The following is a 20,741-nucleotide window of genomic DNA, read 5'->3' on the forward strand; positions in this document are numbered from 1 at the left end:
ATAGAATAATTGTACAGGCGTCACGCTAGCAGATACCCATAGACTTCCAATCATTGCGATAATGCTAATTAGCATTGGCTCACAAAACTACCCCCTACTTCCTGCATACTGGACACAGACATAAAAGTGGTATCCACGAGTTCATCGGACTCTGGGGAAGTAGATAAATGGTCTCATTGCCAAAATCCCAAAGTATCCCTTTAAGACAAGCTATGAAAAGTATTTCCCAAATAGGCTTATTTGATAAGTGTTTGTCCTAAAGTTGCAGCTTTCAAATGGGAACAATTGTGAAAGTCAGAGTCTATAGGTGATTCTCTAGCACAGCTTTATTTTGAATGACATCGCACCAACCCTAGTGCCTCATGTTTAATTTCACCAGACGTCCAGACGGTGTCTGACGCTTAGAGAAAAGGAAAGACAAAAAAGCACAGTAGCGCCAAGTCAATCCATCCTGTCCCTTCTACTCTCAGCCTCCAGAGATGGCCAGTGAAGTGGCACAAATAGTAGGTGAAGGAAGCAGGGAAACACTAAGGTTAATGAAACCAGTACCAGTTAATTTTTGCAATGCCAAAAAGCAGATTTGATTCGCTTTGTCAATCCATATGATTAAAAATGTGCCATGAAAAGCACCTGTGTAGTGTTTCTTTCCACAAACAGACATAATAAACTTTTGTAGCTCTTCTCTTTGAGCACCATCAATCCCACTCCAATTAGAAATGCCTGCAGCCTTAATCAAGAGTTGAAAGGGCTGAAAATCTAAGTGAAAACATGTCCATTGTTATCCTGTATAGCTAGAAGATATCTAAAGAATTGGGCATGTCATGGTCTGAATATCTAAGTAAGCTAAAACTTCAAATTGCATTTATTTCAAGAATGTTTTCTAGTAGCATCCGCAGCGTTGGCCTAGCAAAGTGGAGAACAGTCTGAGGTGGTAGCAGCAAGTCTCTCAGCAACTCCTTACATCAGAGGATCAGGAGCATCCAAGTGATCCACACAGGAATCAGGAATGACCTTTAGCTGAAATTAAAAGGCAATCGCTTGGCCAGTGGACGTAGGGCAGTCCTTAACACCAGTGGTCATGAATTAGAGCACTATCAAAAATGTATCTGCCTGGTATCTGAGTGAGATTAAATGTTCTTGGCTCCCGTGATTTGAGACGCTAATCAGGCAATGAAAGGGAGCTTATAAAATACCGTGTCTGGTCCAACTCCTGTCTAGACACCTGAGGTGCATTAGGTGCACAGTATACTTCAGGAACATCAAATTTATACTCATCTTCATAGCTTTTCATCTGGTTTTAAAAGCAATGCAACGAGACACCAGTGGAAGTAATAAGCATGCAAGGAGATAGGTAGGTTATATGTATATCAATACTAACAATAATGGTTGGCTCTGCAATTTCTAATATACCTATTTAAGGAAATGTTTTCTATAATTTTATCTTTGATTTAAAAAAATGTTAATGAACATTTGAGAGTTTAGTTGAGTTGAGTTCATGCAGTTTCAAATAGGACATCACTAACAACTCCCTCCTCCTCAAAATTCCATCCCCAGTCCCTACTGGAGGAGAGCAGAAAGTGACAAATATAAACAGTAGGACGACTGTGTTGAAGGAAATTACCTCCCAGAACCATTGGCATTCGGCCAACTCTGAGACATTCATCCATTTTCTCCTTAGCATGACTCAAGGGTAAGCATGGAGGTGGAAGGAAGAAACAGTGAGAAATAGCAAGTCGACCACAGACAGAGAGAGCAAGAGCGAGACAAGAGAAAGAGACAGACAGCGTCAGAGCGAGAGACGGAGCGAACCTGAGAGAGCAAGACAGAGAACCTGAGAGAGCGAAAGACCGACAGAGAGCGTGAGACAGAGAGAGGACATCTGAACGTTTTCAACCTGTGATAACGGTAGGTGATGCGAATCCAAACCAGGGGCTCATCCAACATGCGGGGATAAAGGAAATTCCTCAGAATGGAATGCACCAAAGTGAGATAATATTAGCCAATTATTTTCACAAGGGGAGGGCTGCCTATGACATTTTATGATTTTTGAGGGGTTCTACGTATATAAAAACGTGAGCAGGGACCAGAAAAAAAAGCTGCCACTGAAGGAGTCTGAGGATTGAGTTGTTTGGTGATGAACAGCACTGTTCATCCAATGCGCAAGGTATTGCGTGATTGAAAAGTAAGGATTTAGCAGCTCTGAATACGATGCAAATGAACTGGACAAACTAAAGGAGAACACACAGGCTTCTGCATTAGCTGAAGGTAAGAAAGAGAAACTCAGTAAAATCACTTACTCTTTGTTCATAATTCTAAAATAAATAAAATAATCGCAAATCTACAGAAAATTGTTAATGTGTACAATGTGTACAATTTGTAAGAACTTCTGAGCTTTGTTCATTCTAATGTTGGACTATACCATTCCAGTTCACGTCTAACAAAAACCAGTTTCTTTTTGCCAAGACCCTGAAGTCTTTTCTGTTATCAAGTGCATTTATAAAAAGCCTTTGAAGGCCCTCACAGACAAAGGTGCACCGACTGTTGTAGACAAATGATAAAACAGTGACAACTTAAATAGGGACAAGCAGTTTGTTTCTAGAGAGCGGCTTCAACTAGAGGACTAGAGGCTAAGGAGGGTCAAATAATTTTTCTACACTTCAAAAAGACTCTTGGAGTATGTACAAATTAACATTAAAAAGGCTAAGATAAATTGATGGGAAAAGCATGTATATTTAGAGAATGCAATGAATCTATTTAGAGTAATATTATTGCCAATGAAATAATGACTTTGATCTAGAAATATGAAAGGAAAAAAAGCCACTAGGATATGCAATAAATAAGCAAAGTTTTAAGTTCCTATAAACACTACAAAGCAATAGGGAAATTAAGGAAATAAGCCAATTAAAATTGCATTTGAAAACAAAAATAAAAAGCTTAATTAAATTGTGTTCAATTTAATCTTAGTTCGATGTTTTTTAAATGACATGCAATGGTTTTAAACATTATGGGTTAAAAGTTGTTTTGTAAGTTAGTCGTTTGAAAACTACAGAAATAGACCTAGAACGAACATATTAGCAGTAGATTAAAAATATTTAACCAACACACACACACACACAAACATGCCAGAGTTAAGAATGCAAGCACTGATTACAGCTGATATCTGCTTCCTTGGTTAATTGCTTAGCCATGGACTGGAACCCAATACTAGCGAATATACAGGAAAAAAACATAACATTTGTTACCATAAATGTCAATCATCATTAAGTCTTCAAACTGAAACTAATGTCCTCTTTAGAGCAAGTGGTTTAACATTGTCGCTTTTGTTTCCTTTAAAAACTTTTAGTAAAAACTGGTATGTTCTAGGGAGTACACAAACCAAAAGACACCGGCGCCTGGACTACGAGTCAGAGAACCAACTCTTCACCTAACATCCCCTTTACTGTGGTGGTACAACCTGTGCTTGGATTACTGCCTGGAACAAGCTCGAGGCGACCTGTTCAGTTTTGGAGCGGCGGGGCTTTGTCGATTGTGACGTGGCCCTTTTGGTTTGTACGCGGAGTCTGAGGATGAGCTACCGCCCTGTGTGCTGGCTCTGAGCTGCCCTCCACTGCGGTCCCCCCTGCCTGTGGGACCCTGTGATCATGCTGGCCAAGCCCCCTGAGCCAGCCAGAGCAGAACCACGACCCGTGCCCAGGTCAGCCATCCCTTCCACAGCAGGATGTCCCAGCCAGATGCGGTCCCGCTGGGGACCAACGGCTCGGGGGCCGGGGCTCAGCTGCACTGGGCTGCTCTGCTCATCATCATGGTTATCATCCCCACCATCGGGGGCAACATCCTGGTCATCTTGGCCGTGTCGCTGGAGAGGAAGCTGCAGAACGCCACCAACTACTTCCTGATGTCCCTGGCAGTGGCCGACCTGCTGGTGGGACTCCTGGTGATGCCCATCGCCCTCATCACTGTGCTATACAGTAAGTCACCCAAACATGACTGCCTGTTCGTCATGCCATGAGAAAAGATCTGGTATATTCACTTGAAACTCAAGACACTGCTTATACTCAAATCTACTGGTCCTACAAGTGATTTTCTCAACATCATCTTAATTTAGAATGATTCTCTTCCAGCCTCAATACGGCGACATATTGCTGATTCAAGTGAAAAGGCTGGCCTAGTACTTGTGCTTAGCTTGGCTCCCATAAATTAGGTATAAATAGCCCAGTCCCCATGGGGCTGCCATTATAAAGCTGCTGTCAGTCGAGAGCCCCGGGAAACACCTGAGCGCACCGGTTCAGTAAATGTGCATTGCAACGCAGAAAGCCATTACAGTAGGTTGCCTAAAAATGGAAATTGGATCGAGCAGACTCATCTGTTGACAACAAGAATTGTGTTAATTTGTTAACAGAACAAAAAAATAGGCATGCATATTTATGATAATTCAAGAGCGCTAGAGTTTAATAGGACACTAACAGAGATGCTGCTGAAACTCCGCCAGCTATAAACAAATTATAGCAGATGACAAAAACACAAGATAGTGGACAATAAACAAACTACTTCCTTGGGCTATGTAATCACGACCGTAGCACAGCCCTATCAGCTACCAATGATCATGATGACCCAATTTCTGCACGACTTTCACAGACAATTTTCCAAATCACAAACCAACCTTTATGAAAGCAAAAGTCATGCTTTCAAAAAACAAGCACTTTCTTTGCATAAGAACCATATGTGCCATGCAAACTGCGGGAATGAGGCAAACTGCTAAGGTGGGAAGCTGCTTCCTTCCATCACATCTTAATGCAGTCATCGGGGCTAGACGCATGGAAAGGAGGGGATAAACAAAGTCAAAGCCATGTCCTCATGCTTAACATGTCAGACAATCCCTGTGTCTTTTTCGAGGGTCTTAGTTCTAAATCTGGAGAACATGAGCAGATGGATTGTCTCCAGTGACCATAGTTTATAGTTGACAGAAAGGGCCAAGACTAAACAGCTAGTGGCTTTTGAAGAGAAGTAGCCTTTGTTCAGAGGATGGAGGGGGGCTGTGTGTGTGTGTGTGTGTGTGAGTATACGTACGCACGTGTAAGAGCACGTCAATGTGTGAATGTACGGAATGGATGCAAAGTACGACTGTGCAGAGGCAGCTGTCATTTCTCTCCTGGCTGGAGCCCGAGCACACAGCGGGGGGGTCAGGGGGACATAAACACACATAAACAGAGTTTAGTGCTTCATGCCGAGCCTTTAGAGCCTCTCGGCACAGTGGGCCAGTTAAAGCGTGTGTACATCTAGGCCCGGCGGCGCTAAGAACAGTGTGTGAAGGCAAACGGCGAGAGAGGGGATCAGTGCTCACATCAAAATAATACAAGACATTTACCAGAGGACAGAGACGACATGTTGTAGCTACATGTTATATAACCACAGTATCGCGACCGCTAATATACCACTGCCATTAAACCTAAGACTCTCTAAACTCCAAATAAACCACAACTACATAGCATAGAGATGGTTGTTGAACACTTTCTTCTGTGTCTGGCTAAATATCTCCTCTCCATCCCAAGCCCTGGCTGCGGGGGAAGTGCCAGACAATCACAATTAGCCTAGCTATTGCATCAAACATCCAACATTAATGAGATGGTGAACCCAATCATAGTTAGACCTTCCTCCAAAATTAAACATTTTACTTAGAAAGTGGGCATGGCTAGTGTACAATTGATGTCTAAAAGAGCTGTAAGAAGTCCTGAGGTCCTTTTCCACATCTGCTTAGCAGATGAATTTAATGCTTACAGTCAACACCTTGAAAAATGTAATGGTTGCACTGCTTAAAAAAGGTGCACTGACTACACTACAGAGTAAACCTAAATATACAGCTGAATAAGTCTCGGGAAACCATAGAGACCCATTAAGAAAAGCTATTTGAACGATTCGGGCAGGGAGGTGCCTACCCTAGTGCCATGTTTGCGAGGTAGCACGAAAAGATGTGTTTATATTGAGGACAGAGATAAATGCTTAAATATGTTTGGGCCTTGGGACAACTGGGTCACACGACCTGACATTCCAGAAACTATGTAAATTTTTCTAAAAGTAGAGTGATGATTAAGATTTCACGAAATAGCCCACAAGTGTCACTATGGTCTGCTCTTCTGAACGGGGATGACAGACCATTCTTACCCTTCTTCACTAATGAGCTCAATACTGTCTGTTTCAGGGAGAGGTCACGCTTTTAGAAGGCATGCCTCGGTCCCAGACTCACCCAGTCTCCCCACACACAACAGGTAGGCAGAGATATATATTTCCCACTCAACCAGAACTGTCTTTTAATTTAGGCTTAACCATAATTCGTTTGGAGAATCCTGGGTCAAAACATGCTAGATTTAAAACTTTTGAGCCACCTCCAGAATATCAAATTAGTGCTCCAGTGGAGAGCTTAAAACAAGAACAATACAATTTATGAATGAATGCTGCCTTAAAGGACCTCAGTGCAAACAGAAAACTCTGGAAGTTCTTACAGCCTTCAAAAAAACTACAATTAATTGCTTTCATCTGTGGGACCTCCATTGTCAAACAAAGTATCTAGCAACACTACATGACCAAAGGTATGTAGACACTTGCTTGTCAACCATCTCATATCAAAATCATGGGAATCAAATTTGGAGTTGGTACCCCCTTTGCTTTTATATCAGCCTCATATCAGCCTCCACTCTTCTGGGAAGGCTTTCTACTAGATGTTGGAACATTGCTGCAGGGACCTGCGGGGACTTCCATTCAGCCGCAAGAGCATTAGTGATGTCAGGCACTGATGTTGGGCAATTACGCCCTGGTTGCATTCAGCGTTCCAATTTATCCCAAAGGTGTTCAATGGGGTGGAGGTCAAGGCTCTATGCAGGCCAGTCAAGTTCTTTCACACCAATCTCAAAAAAAACATTTATTTTTGGACCTCGCTTTGTGCACAGGGGCATTGTCATGCTGAAACAGGAAATGGTCTTTCCTGTGTTGGAAGCACAGAATAGGCTAGAAGGTCATTGTATGCTGTAGCGTTAAGATTTCCCTTCACTGGAACTAAGGGGCCTAGCCCGAACCATGAAAAATAGCCTCAGACCATTATTTATCTTCCACCAATCTTTACAGTTGGCACTATGCATTGGGACAGGTAGCATTCTCCTGGCATCCCCCAAACCCAGGTTAGTCCGTCAGACTGCCAGATGGTGAAGCGGGATTCATCACTCCAGAGAACAGTTTTTCACTGCTCCAATGACGGTGAGCTTTACACCACTCCAGCTGACACTTGACAATGTGATCTTAGGCTTATGTGCGGCTGCTTGGCCATGGAAACCCATTTCATGAAGCTCCTGATGAACAGTCATTGTGCTGACATTGCTTCCAGAGGAAGTTTGGAACTCAGTAGTGAGAGTTACAACCAAAGACAGACAATTTTTAAGCGCTTCAGCACTTGGCTGTCCTGTTCTGTGAGCTTGTGTGGCCTACCACTTTGTGGCTGAACCGTTGTTGCTCCTAGATGTTTCCTCTTCACAATACCATCACTTACAGTTGACCGGGGCAGCTCTAGCAGGGCAGAAATTTGACGAACTGACTTGTTGGAAAGGTGGCATCCTATGACGGTGCCACATTGAAAGGTCATTCTACTACCAATGTTTGGCTATTCAGATTGCATGGCTGTGTACTTGAGTTTATACACCTGTCAGCAACTGGTGTGGCTTAAATAGCAGAATCCACTAATACGGGTGTCCAGAAAGACCAATTAAAACAATTGTGATGGCCAGGTGAGTGTTTAAGATTTAGGATGAGTTTACAGACGCACTCGGAGTGGGGAGGGAAAAAAAGGATTCCCATATAAAGTATGGAGCCCCTTAAGAACTGTGTGCATGTCTTGTGTAATCAGAGAGCCTGACAGACATCAATGGCGCAGGACAGAGCGTTTATATCCTGGTATTTGCTGGAACGGGGACATTTTCTAAAGTAAGCAATAATAATTATCGTTAAGACAATAATACTCAAAAGACAGCCCTTTAATAAGACAGCATTTTCAGCTTTGTTTTAGTACTAACTGGCTTTCTCCCACTTTGGAATGATAACCTCACCCTACACTAGAGGTTTGTAGCTCGGTTTTCAAAGTATTCCCTCTCACAGAGTAGCCGGTCCACTGCAATGGCTTTATAAGTTTAACCTAGAAATGTGGCCTTGGATGGATACCTCTGTAGCATTGGCAACACATATAACGGACAAAAATATAAATGCAACATGTAGAGTGTTCGTCTCATGTTTCATGATCTGAAACAAAATATCCATGACAAATGTTCCATATGCACAAAAAAGGTCATTTCCCTCAAATTTTTTGCACATCCCTGTTAGTGAGCATTTCTCCTTTGCCAAAAGAATCTATCCACCTGTGGCATATTAAGAAGCTGATTAAACAGCATGATCATTACACAAGTGCACCTTGTGCTGGGCACAATAGAATACCACTAAAATGTGCAGTTGTCACAACACAATGCCACAGATGTCTCAAGGTGAGGGAAATTAGCATGCTGGCTGCAGGAATGTCCACCGAAGCTGTTGCAAGAGAATGTAATGTTTTTTAACCTTTATTTAACTAGGCAAGTCAATTAAGAACAAAACACTTATTTACAATGAAGGCCTACCTTTTGCCTGACTTCAGTGGGCAAAAATTAAAGAGAAAACATACCTTGATAAGTGAATATTCACCATGCTCTTCATGGATGAATCCCGGTTTCAACTTGTACCGGGCAGGTGGCAGACAGCTTGTATGATGTCGTGTGGGCGAGCAGTTTGCTGATGTCAACATTGTGAACAGAGTGCCCCATGGTGGTGGTGGGGTTATGGCATGGGCAGGCATAAGCTACAGACAACGAACACAATTGCATTTTATTGATGGCAATTTGAATGCACAGAGATACCGTGATGAGATCCTAAGGCCCATTGTTGTGTCATTCATCATCCACCATCATCTCATGTTTCAGCATAATAATGCACAAAATTGCACATTCCTTTGTAACTTGTCCCAATTGAAACCAGCTGCTTTCTATGAGAACGTCGCAATGATCTGTATACAATTCCTGGAAGCTGAAAATATCCCAATTCTTCCATGCACTGCATACTCACCAGACATATGGGCTCCTGAGTGGCACAGCAGTCTAAGGCACTTCATCTCAGTGCAAGAGGTGCAACTACAGTCCATGGTTCGAATCCATGGCTGCATCACATCCGGCCGTGATTGGGAGTCCCATAGGACAGCGCACAATTGGCCCAGCGTCGTCTGGGTTTGACCGGGATAGGCCGTCATTGTAAATAAGATTGTTTTTAACTGACTTGCCTAGTTAAATAAAGGTTAATGCTCTGGATTGACTTGTACAATGGCACGTTCCAGTTCCCGCAACTTCGCACAGCCAAGAGTGGGACCACAGTCCACAATCAACAGCCTGATCAAATCTATGAGAAGGAGATGTGTTGCGCTGCATGAGGCTAATGGTGGTCACACCAGATACTGACTGGTTTTCTGATCCACGCCCCTACCTTTTTTTAAGGTATCTGTGACCAACAGATGCATATCTATATTCCCAGTCATGTGAAATCCATACATTAGGGCCTAATGTATTTATTTCCTTATATGAACTGTACAGTTTTGCATGCTGCGTTTATATTATTAGTCAGTGTACATCTTCAGAAACTTTGCCTGCAGCCAGATTTAAACTCTGGTCTATGCACATAATATCACCACATGTATAGAATATGTTGAGTGTATGAGCTTATTCCCAGAGAGAATTGTTTTTCTCTTTGTCCATGTTAAGTAGACAGATGATAGGAATTACAAAAGGGCCCATAAAAATACTCTTAGAAAGTCGCTATAAAAGTTTATTTAAATAAACAAAAATCTAAGAATTAAATAAGGAGAAATGGCAAAATTGTGCATCAAGCTGAACAAAGCACGTGAAATGGTGTGCCATGGAACCCAATAAAGTGGGTAAGGAGTGTCCATTACAGTCCCAAATATTGTGTTTAAGAACCATTTCTTCAAAAGCGCATTTCTTTTATAATTGTATACGAAGATACAATAGAAGTAATACTTCGATACAAAAATAAATGTGATGTATTCACTAAATGCTCGCGTTATGAAGTACAAGCAATCAGCTAAAGGGTTAACACTAAAGAAATCATTCAACAACTTTTTCAACAACAGGATCTTTTACAATGCTGATGTGCAATGGGATATAATCCAGCCCAATTACTCGCTAATTTCACATCCGAGGCCCAGTATAAACGGTTCTGGAGAGAAGGGTGCTTGAACACATCTACATCAAAAGCATAGAGCTTTCAGCTCCATACACAGTCAAAAGAGAAGCATCTCTGCAGTGAATTCATGCTTTACTAAAATAAACAAACAGAATTCACTACATCAGAGCTGGTTTTAATCCACTATTGAAGCGTATCTCCCCAATGCTGGTGGGGTCAACAACACAAGCTCTATTTAGAATATAATAGGTGTGCTGAGGACATATCAGTACAATTTCTGAACAAAAATATAAAACACAACATGTAACAATTTCAAAGATTTTACTGTTACAGATCATAAGGAAATCAGTCAGTTGAAATAAATTCATTAGACCTTTATCTATGGATTTCACATGACTGGGCAGGGGTGTAGCCCTCCACGGCTCACCCACTTGGTAGCCAGGCCCACCCACTTGGTAGCCAGGCCCACCCAGTCAGAATTAGTTTTTCCCCACAAAAAAGGGCTTTATTATAAACAGAAATCCTCCTCAACACACCACTTGAGAAATTTGCTTTTTTGTGCACATGGCAAATTTACAGGATCTTATTTCAGTCCCATGTTTCATGAGCGAACACTTTACATGTTGTGTTTATATTTTTGTTCAGTGTAGTCCTGTTTTCAATGGGAATAATCCAAATAGATAGCAATTTAATCCAAGTTGTTAAAACAAAATCATGACTTAGTCACTGAAATCTAAATTCGATAAGGCTTATCTGATGTAAGGTGAAAACAAAAGATTCAGCACCACAGTAATCAAGTTTGAGAACTGTGTTCTTTTCATCTCAAATGGTTCTGTACTGGCCTATGAGAGCAGTTAATAATCCAATTCTTTCCATCTTTTTTCTGTTTCTCAGATTCCGGGTGGCCTCTTCCGGAGTTCCTCTGCCCAATCTGGCTCTTCCTGGACGTCCTGTTCTCCACAGCATCCATCATGCACCTGTGTGCCATCTCACTGGACCGCTACATAGCCATCAAGAAACCCATTCAGCACAGCCAGTATAAATCCAGGTCCAAAGCCATGGCCAAGATAGCAGTGGTGTGGCTCATATCCATTGGTAAGCAGTGCTGTTTTTTTGTCCTGTGTTGACTGTTGAGATCAGGAGCAGTCTGCAATGTTTCTAGTGAGTGATAGCAGTCAAGGTAACCTGTGGGAAAACCCAGTAAATGATCCTGAAAGACTTGACCAAAAGAAGCATAAAATGAAAAAGGAGGTTAAAAGATTGAAGTATTCCTCCAGGAAGGAAATTCATTTCACATCAATACAAAGTTGTACTCCCCTCACAGAACAGCACAAACTGGCTCTAACCAGAATAGAAAGAGTGGGAGGCCCCGGTGCACAACTGAGCAAGAGGACAAGTACATTAGAGTGTCTAGTTTGAGAAACAGACGCCTCACAAGTCCCCAACTGGCAGCTTCATTAACCTGTCTTGGAACGTTCCACTCGCCAACAGCCAATGAAATTGCAGGGCGCCAAATACAAAATCAACAGAAATGTCATAAATCAAATTTCTATTAGACATATTTTTAAAGATAAAATTCTCATTAATCAAGCCAGTGTCTGATTTTAAAAATGCTTTACAGCGAAAGCTCCACAAAGAATTATGTTAGGTCACCACCAACTCACAGAAAAACCCAGCCATTTTCCAGCTAAAGAGGAGTCACAAAAAGCATAGAGAAAATTAATCACTAACCTTTGATGATCTTCATAGGACTTCATGTTACACAATACATGTATGTTTTGTTCAATAAAGTGCATATTTATATCCAAAAATCTAATTTTACATTGGTGTGTTATGTTCAGTAGTTCAAAAACATGCTGTGATTTTGCAGAGAGCCACATGAATTCACAGAAATACTCATTATAAATGTTGATGAAAATTCAAGTGTTATGCATGGAACTTTAGATACACTTCTCCTTAATGCAACCGCTGTGTCAGATTTCAAAAAAACTTTACGGCAAAAGCATAATCTGAGTACGGCGCTCAGAGCCCAAACCAGCCAAAATAAATATCCGCCATGTTGTGCAGTCAACATTAGTCTGAAATAGCATTATAAATATTCACTTACCTTTGATGATCTTCATCAGAATGAACTCCCAGGAATCACAGTTCCACAATAAATGTTTGTTTTGTTCGAAAATGTCCATCATTTATATCCAAATAGCTTATTTTGTTAGGGCGTTTGGTAAACAAATCCAAACGAGTGTTCAGATCCAGTCGGACGAAAAGTTCAAAAAGTTACTCAAAAAGTAAACTTGTCAAACTAAGTATAGAATCAATCTTTAGGATGTTTTTATCATAAATGTTCAATAATGTTCCAACCGGAGAATTCCATTGTCTATAGAAAAGCAATGGAACGAGAGATACCTCTCATGTGAACGCGCGTGACAGAACGAGGCTGCTGCCAGACCCCTTAGTCAAACAGCTCTCATTCGCTCCCACTTCACAGTAAAAGCCTGAAACAACATTCTAAAGACGGTTGACATCTAGTGGAAGCCGTAGGAAGTGCAACATTACCAATATCCCACTGTGTAGTCAATAGGGGTGAGTTCAAAAACTACAAACCTCAGATTTCCCACTTCCTGTCTGGATTTTTTTCTCAGGTTTTTGCCTGCCATATGAATTCTGTTATACTCACAGACATCATTCAAACTGTTTTAGAAACTCCAGAGTGTTTTCTATCCAATACTACTACTAATATGCGTATATTAGCATCTGGGACTGAGTAGGAGGCAGTTTACTCTGGGCACGCTATTCATCCAAAAGTGAAAATGCTGCCCCCTATCCCAAATAAGTTAAATAGCCCCCACAAAACACCAGTCTCAACGTGAACAGTGAAGAGGCGACTCCGTTATGAGTAGGTGTTCTAAAACTTTTGACTGGTAGTGTATATATTTTAATAGACTGAATTTGAGGCATTGCAAGAGAAGACAATGCGAGATAAAGATGACCATGTTATCACCTATACGCACGGTTCCGACTATCAGTCGGACTGCCCCTCTCTCTTTGCTATTAATCTCAGGTCAAATCTTAGGTTTGTTGTGTGTAGAATAGCTTAGCCTTCTCATTGATAGCCCCTACCTTAATGAACTCGAAGGGCCCCTGATCATTGCATCCATTTTCTTAGCCTATTATTAGACTATAAATGAGGTGCAGATGGAGCTGAAACACTGGAATCCTCTTCTCACAGGGCATATTTCATACGAGGGAATTCCAGACTCAAACTGGTTTCCCATTTTTGGCCCAATGTAAGCCTAGACCCAAATGTCATTTGCCATAGTCCAAAGAGATAGTTTGACAGTTGAGACAAACATCGTTTTATTTTCCTGATTGATGATATTACTTTAGAGTCCACTGCCCGAGTCTCTATTACTGATGACTGGCCAGTGAACCCTCAGTATATAAGCATACTGGTTTGCTTTTAAATGATCTGTTATCCGTTAAATATTAGCTTTCCAGTAGGAAATGAAATTAAACACCCCTATGCTCGTTAACATCGTCAGCCTAGACGGTTCCTCTGGCTGAGGCATTTGTGAGACTGCGGTGTGAGGACTTGGCAGAGTTTAGCCTGGCAATAGTGGTAGTTATGGAGCGTTCGGACATCTTCACAACAGCACACCCCTAGTTTTCACTCAGGGCTAGGTTCTACACATTTACTTTCTTTCGCAGAGCAAAACCAGATTGCTTATAGTTACAGGGGCAGCACTTAGACGCCACAACTGTGGAAGAGTGTCTTTCTCCAGGGTGTGTGTTCATTGTCACTGTATTATAGCTGGCGATATATGGTTAGTTTATTGGATTGTTAAGCAAAGAATGAGAACTTCCAGGACTCACAAAAAGCAGTTTCTTCCTAACCTTTTGCGCTACCCCTGCTGTCCTCAGTTGTGAAAGCATGAGGCTTTATACAGTTTTATATGGCTGCAACATCAAAAGGAAAAGCAGATATGAAGAGTTCATGTCCAACAATAAAATGCAAAAAACAAAAAGGCAGCATAAAGTGACCACCGTGGAAAACTAAGCTGTGAGAAGATACTGCATCTACTCCCAAAACACATTGAATCTCAAACCACCAAGAGTAGGATGCAAAGTTTGCATTGATGATTTGATTAACCAAACTTCTCTCTCTCGCTCTTACACAGGTATCGCAATCCCCATTCCCATCAAGGGGCTGAGAAACTACCATCTTCCAAACAATGTCACCTTTAACAGCAACCACACCTGCCTACTGAAACCAGACAGCTTCCGAGAGTTCATCATGTATGGCTCCATGACAGCTTTTTTCATCCCTTTAACCATCATGATGGTCATCTACCTGCTCACCATTCAGGTGTTGCGCAAGAAAGCTTTTCTGCTCAGGTCAAAGGTCACACAGCGCTTCACTCGCCCAACAGTCTCCACAGTCTTCCAGAGGGAGCAGTCCATGGCCTCTCCCACAACTGAGAAACTGCCAGGAAATCCCACCGCTCCTACCAACCCCATGACAAATGAAGATATCCCCATCCGTCGCATGTCCACCATGGGCAAGAAGTCCATGCAAAACCTGACCAATGAGCAGCGTGCCTCTAAGGTGCTGGGCATCGTCTTCCTGCTGTTTGTAGTCATGTGGTGCCCATTCTTTATCACTAACATCACCTCTGTGCTTTGTGCGAGCTGCAACGTCAATGTGATCGGCCGTCTGATGGAGATCTTTGTGTGGGTGGGCTACGTGTCATCTGGTATCAACCCGCTGGTCTACACCCTCTTCAACAAGACTTTCCGCCAGGCCTTCACACGCTACATCACCTTTAACTACAGCAGCATCAGTAATGGGCCAGCCAGCCATACAAGGGAACAGCATGGCTGCAGGAATCTAACAAGGATCTCCTTCCGTTCATCTGTGGCGGAGAACTCTAAGCTGTTCATGAAGCGGGGAATGAAAAACAGCATCGGGCCGGTGTGCTATCAGAGTCAACTGAGCCGAAGGCAAACACCAATACAGTCCTCTGGCAGCGTTCTACTGGACACTCTGCTCCTTACCGAGAATGAGGATTGCAAATCCGAAGAGCATGTCAGTTACTTGTAGGCCTTTCGGAAAATGCAGTCAGCAAAAGGGAAACAATTAGAACCAGAAAGTCAGATGTAAGAGGCACCCAAGGCTTGAGTTGTGAGCTCCCCAGGGGATTACCTTCCATGAGCATCACATGGATTATTTTCTAGTCAAGAAAACAGTGTGCTCTCAGGGGGAAACAAAAATATGTAGATTTCTGTCAAACAAATAAGAGGCCCTCTGTACAGAGATAGCTGAACATTATGCGTAAAATGAGACAACAGGTGTGTTGAGGTGGTTGCCCTCAATAAAAGATAAGCTGACAAGGGTCAGGTCGGACTGTTCTTAAGAAAGCCGCCAGAGAGATAAATACATAAGGAATGAAGACATATGACTGTCTGGAAACTCTCCCAGTGGATACAATGTATATTCCAATTCTAATCCTTGGGCTATTTAGTTCTCTGCTATGGACAATTTCCATTGAGGAGATGGCATTTTTACCTATTGAGAGGACAAACACTTCACCTTCACACAAAATAGTTTATAAATACCACCCATTTTAATTGCAATTTTTTGGTAAGTGCTTTTATGAATATTAACAGATTTATTGTATAGTCACAGGTCCTATTTCCCCAAACTGTAGCATCCAAATGGATTATTATATATAAAATGCAACAAAGACAAAACCTTTGCAAATGAGAAGCTTGTAAAATACAAATGTATAGCCTACAAATGGATATGTATTTAGCATAAAATTCCTGGTTCATAAATTGATAAAACAGTGCTTTGCTAAAAGAAAAGCCAAAAGTATTTCTTCTTTTTTTTTACAGTTCTTAAAGGGGCAATCAGCAGTTGAAACATAAAAAATGTTATCCCCACCCCTGTTCCAGTAAAAAGCTGAGGGATGGGTCTGGAGAAATGTAACCACTCAAATTCATAGGCAGAGCTATGGATGCAAGGACTGACCATCTATGATATTCAAACTACTGTTTTAGCCACGTTTCAAAGCTATAAACAGGGTCTGACATTGACTATGCCCGACGGATCTCGTCAGTCACTGGCCCAGTAACTTGAAGACTACACGCGATAAAGACAAGCCATTTGTATTTGAGCAATATGATTGACCGTTCATTGAAGCTCCACTTGTTCCCGCAGGTCACAACTACAGCACATTAAATGTAAAAAATGTTTTATTAACCAATGGCCTTTACACAGCACACACGAGCTGTCCTGAGCAAAATAAATGGTCATTAATCCATTCGCTGAGCTCCTTTACTTTAGGGAAAGGGATTTACAACCTTCAATAGTAAACATACAGTACCTAGCAATATGCTGGCTACTGTTGATAGTCTGCTAAAATAAAGCTACAAAAAGACACCTAGCATGTGTCTTGGCTAGCCTAGTTGATATATTTTGGAATGTTTGTCTTAAAAGGGGCAGTGTCCTATTTTGGGATGTAAAAAATCATCTCAAAATGACATACTTTAGAATAAAATGAATGCATTTAATACAATTCTAAAGAATATAGTAAGGACTTGCATTGCAACATTATATTACACAGCTTTTTAATAACTAGATGTAGCCTATTAATAGCTGAATATAGTGAGAAGCATGGCAATCTACAGGCCCCAATGCATTTAAAAACTACACCAAGTTCTGGCAATCATCTATTTTTATTGCCAGTAAGAACTTCTGGAGTACAGACCCCCAGAAATCATTTTTATGTATAATTTGTATGGAGGAATACTTAGACAAAAAAAATGACACTAAATGATAATTAAGAAATTGTTTAAAATCTTGGAGGTGAATGTTGGAATTAAACAATTAACTATGCAAATGAGCAAAAGGTGTGTGCATTAAGGAAACAGACGCCAGGCTCAAATAGAAACCCGTCTCTAATAAGCGCCCGTTTTGTTCAGTGATTTAAACAAATAAAACGCCAAGGCTGTTAAATTGACATTTTACAGTGGAATAGTTTTTAGAATACTCCAGGCCACAAGATGGCAGTAGCTTGTTTAGCATGTGCCTGCTGTAGCTAATGTACGCTAACTAGCAAGCTGTGCTAATTTTGTTGCTAGCTAGCTAGAATTTTCAGAAAGCCCTTGATACTACATTGACATTTTTGTCATTAATCAGAGTATGTTGCTATGGCATCAACGGCCCATCCCCACAGAGGCACAGGGCGCATTGCGAGGTGGTATTTGAAGGACAAACAGAGTTGAATAATTTGGTACACTGTTCATATTGAACATATCCAAGTGAAATATATACTTTGTCATGACGATATAAAACGGATGGATGTGTTCTAGACAAGTATGCCCATACCATCCATTGGCCTTTTGGCAATCTGGAGTGCAGGTAATTGTTTTCAAAGGGCTATGAAATGTGATAGTGTGTTATCCCCCATCTCCAGTGATATAGAACCATGTAGCTATGACGCGTTCCTACACAATTTCCTAATTTCACAGACGGACCACTTAGAAGTTAAATCGTGGGGAGTTCTCCTTTTTTACCCATTGATGAAACACAGGCTTTCAGCAAATTGACAGAAGTTTCATGATTTTAATTCCTGGGGGTAGATTACACTTTAAAATAGCTAGATGAGACTAGAGCGATTGCGGTGACAGTATTACCGGCACACCGGCAGTCATGAGTCTTGACCGCAGCAAAATGTCAGCCAATTTCGATAAACTCAGTACCGTTAGCTTAATTTTCTGTCCAGTATGAACTCAGACCCCTCAAAAGAGCTCCTGAAGCGAACTGAAAATACAATTAAGAGGTGGTCTGAGTTCAGGTCAGACAACCTCTCGAAATGCTCTCCAAATTCACTTGTCATTATTCCCGCACCACACACTAGACTACTGCAACACCGTTTCCCCTGCCATAAACCCTCACATTGATCCCACAAGAGAAGATGTGCAGGTTCACGGAAAAAACGTGCCGTTTTTAGATACAGATTAGGGATTGTCAAGAATGCACAGAAATTCCAAAATATGTTTAAAGACTTTAGTTCAGATTATTTGTTTGCAGTATGTGAACTATAGGCTAAAATAGCTTCATCAGCTGTTTATTTAATTGGGGTTTGAATAGTGTGAAAAGACAACATATTTGGTAAGAATCACAACACAAGGTATGCCTACAAAATAAATTATAGCTCTTAAAAGGGGCAATAGCCTACATTAGGATGCACAGGGCGCTGGAATTATAATGCTGAAATTATAAATTACAGCATTATTTAATCTGCAGTTATTCTTCTGCTATTTGTTCTGTTACCAATAATATTTACATGTAATTAGTATATTCAGTTTGCATTTAGTTAAAAGATGCGACAATAATTGTAATCTATTAGCTTCCAAGTAGGTATATATCTATACTGAACAAAAAATAAAATGCAACATGTAAAGTGTTGGTTTCATATTTTATGAGCTGAAATAAAGATCACAAATTTTCCATACGCACAAAAAGCTTCGCTCTCTCTCAAATGCTGTGCACAATTCTGTTTACATCCCTGGTAGTGAGCATTTCTCCTTTGCCAAGATAATCCATCCACCTGACAGGTGTGGCATATCAAGAAGCTGATTGAACAGCATGATCAATACACAGGTGCAGCTACTGCCGGGGATATTAAAAAGCCACTCGAAAATGTGCAGTTCTGTCACACAACACAATGCCACAGATGTCTCAAGTTGAGGGAGTGTGTAATTGGCATGCTGACTGCAGGAATGTCCACCAGAGCTGTTGCCAGATAATGTAGTGTTATTTTCTCTACCATAAGCCGCCTCCAACATCGTTTCAGAGAATTTGGCAGGTATGTCCAACCTGCCTCACAACCGCAGACTGTGTAACCACGCCAGCCCAGGACCTCCACATCCGGTATCGTTGGAGAGACCAGCCATCCGGAGAGCTGATGAAACTGAGTAGTATTTCTGTCTGTAATAAAGCCCTTTTGAGGGAAATAAAATAATCATTCTTCTTGGCTAGGCCTGGCTCCCCAGTTTGTGGGCCTACCTCCCAAGTAGGTGGGCCTGTGCCCCACCAGGCCCCTGCCCAGTCATGTGAAATCCCTAAATTAGGGCATAATTTATTTAAAGTGACTAATTTCCTTATGAACTGTAACTCAGTAAAATATTTTAAATTGTTGCGTTTATATTTTTGTTCAGTATAGCTGTCTGATAACACATTGATGGAATGGCTTGTCCTGCTAATGTTAAACCCCAAAGTGCATTGCATGAATGTTGGGAAAATATCTTGGTTATTTTCTAAACATAGAAGGCCTGCATTCCGGAGTCTCCTCTTCACTGTTGGCATGGAGACTGGTGTTTTGCGGGTACCATTTAATGAAGCTGCCAGTTAAGGACTTGTGAGGTGTCTGTTTCTCAAACTAGACAGTAATGTACTTGTCCTCTTGCTCAGTTGTGCACCGGGGCTTCCCACTCCTCTTTCTATTCTGGTTAGGGCCAGTTTGTGCTGTTCTGTGAAGGGAGTTATACACAGCTTTGTACGAGATCTTCAGTTTCTTGGCAATTTCTGGCATGGAATAGCCTTAATTTCTCAGAACATGAATAGACTGATGAGTTTCAGAAGAAAGTTCTTTGTTTCTGGCCATTTTGAGCCTGTAATCAAACCCACAAATGCTGATCAAATCAAAAAAAATTATATAGCCCTTTTTACATCAGCTGATATCTCAAAGTGCTGTACAGAAACCCAGCCTAAAACCCCAAACAGCAAGCAATGCAGGTGTAGAGGCACAGTGGCTAGGAAAAACTCCCTAGAAAGGCCAAAACCTAGGAAGAAACATGGAGAGGAACCAGGCTATGAGGGGTGGCCAGTCCTCTTCTGGCTGTGCCGGGGTGGAGATAATAACAGAACATGGCCAAGATGTTCAAATGTTCATAAATGACCAGCATGGTCAAATAATAATAATCAGGGTAGTTGTCGAGGGCGCACCTCAGGAGTAAATGTCAGTTGGCTTTTCATAGCCGATCATTCAGAATATCTCTACCGCTCCTGCGGTCTCTAGAGAGTTGAAAACAGCAGGTCTGGGACATGTAGCACATCTGATCCTCCAGATACTCAACTAGTCTAAAGAAGGCCAGTTTACTGCTTCTTTAATAAGCACAACAGTTTTCAGCTGTGCTAACATAATTGCAAAAGGATTTTCTAATGATCAATTAGCCTTTTAAAATTATAAACTTGGATTAGCTAACACAACATGCCATTGAAACACAGGGGTGATGGTTGCTGATAAAATATTTTAAATGTCCTTGGTAAACAAATTCTTAGTAATCTCTTTTGAGTGTGGACTGTATTATTATCCATACTGGATGGGCTGGTTGAATAGAATGTTTGGAGTGTAGCATGAGTCTGGGAGAGAAAGTATAAGCCGAGGCAACGCTATTGCCTCATTGATTTTGCATGG

The 20,741-nt window shown here is 41.4% G+C and overlaps 2 protein-coding genes across 3 annotated transcripts in view; one reads left to right on the plus strand and one right to left on the minus strand.

Annotated features, from left to right (window-relative positions):
- Nucleotides 1-20,741, minus strand: part of LOC112250611 (26S proteasome non-ATPase regulatory subunit 1) — a 122,925-nt gene that overhangs the window by 65,748 nt on the left and 36,436 nt on the right. The gene's annotated exons all lie outside the window — the stretch shown is intronic.
- LOC112250610 (5-hydroxytryptamine receptor 2B) lies at nucleotides 1,586-19,033 on the plus strand. Of its 2 annotated transcripts, none has more exons than XM_024420902.2 (4): nucleotides 1,586-2,265; nucleotides 3,344-3,968; nucleotides 11,152-11,352; nucleotides 14,436-19,033. In XM_024420902.2, the coding sequence occupies exons 2-4, from the start codon at nucleotides 3,719-3,721 to the stop codon at nucleotides 15,356-15,358; spliced, it is 1,374 nt and encodes a 457-aa protein (XP_024276670.1). In that variant the 5' UTR covers nucleotides 1,586-2,265; nucleotides 3,344-3,718; the 3' UTR covers nucleotides 15,359-19,033. The 2 variants fall into 2 exon arrangements, with proteins under 2 accessions (XP_024276670.1, XP_024276669.1); XM_024420901.2 differs by having other exon boundaries at nucleotides 1,586-1,905.

The sequence above is a fragment of the Oncorhynchus tshawytscha genome, linkage group LG05 (genome assembly GCF_018296145.1).
Source record: "Oncorhynchus tshawytscha isolate Ot180627B linkage group LG05, Otsh_v2.0, whole genome shotgun sequence".
Lineage (NCBI taxonomy): Eukaryota > Metazoa > Chordata > Actinopteri > Salmoniformes > Salmonidae > Oncorhynchus > Oncorhynchus tshawytscha.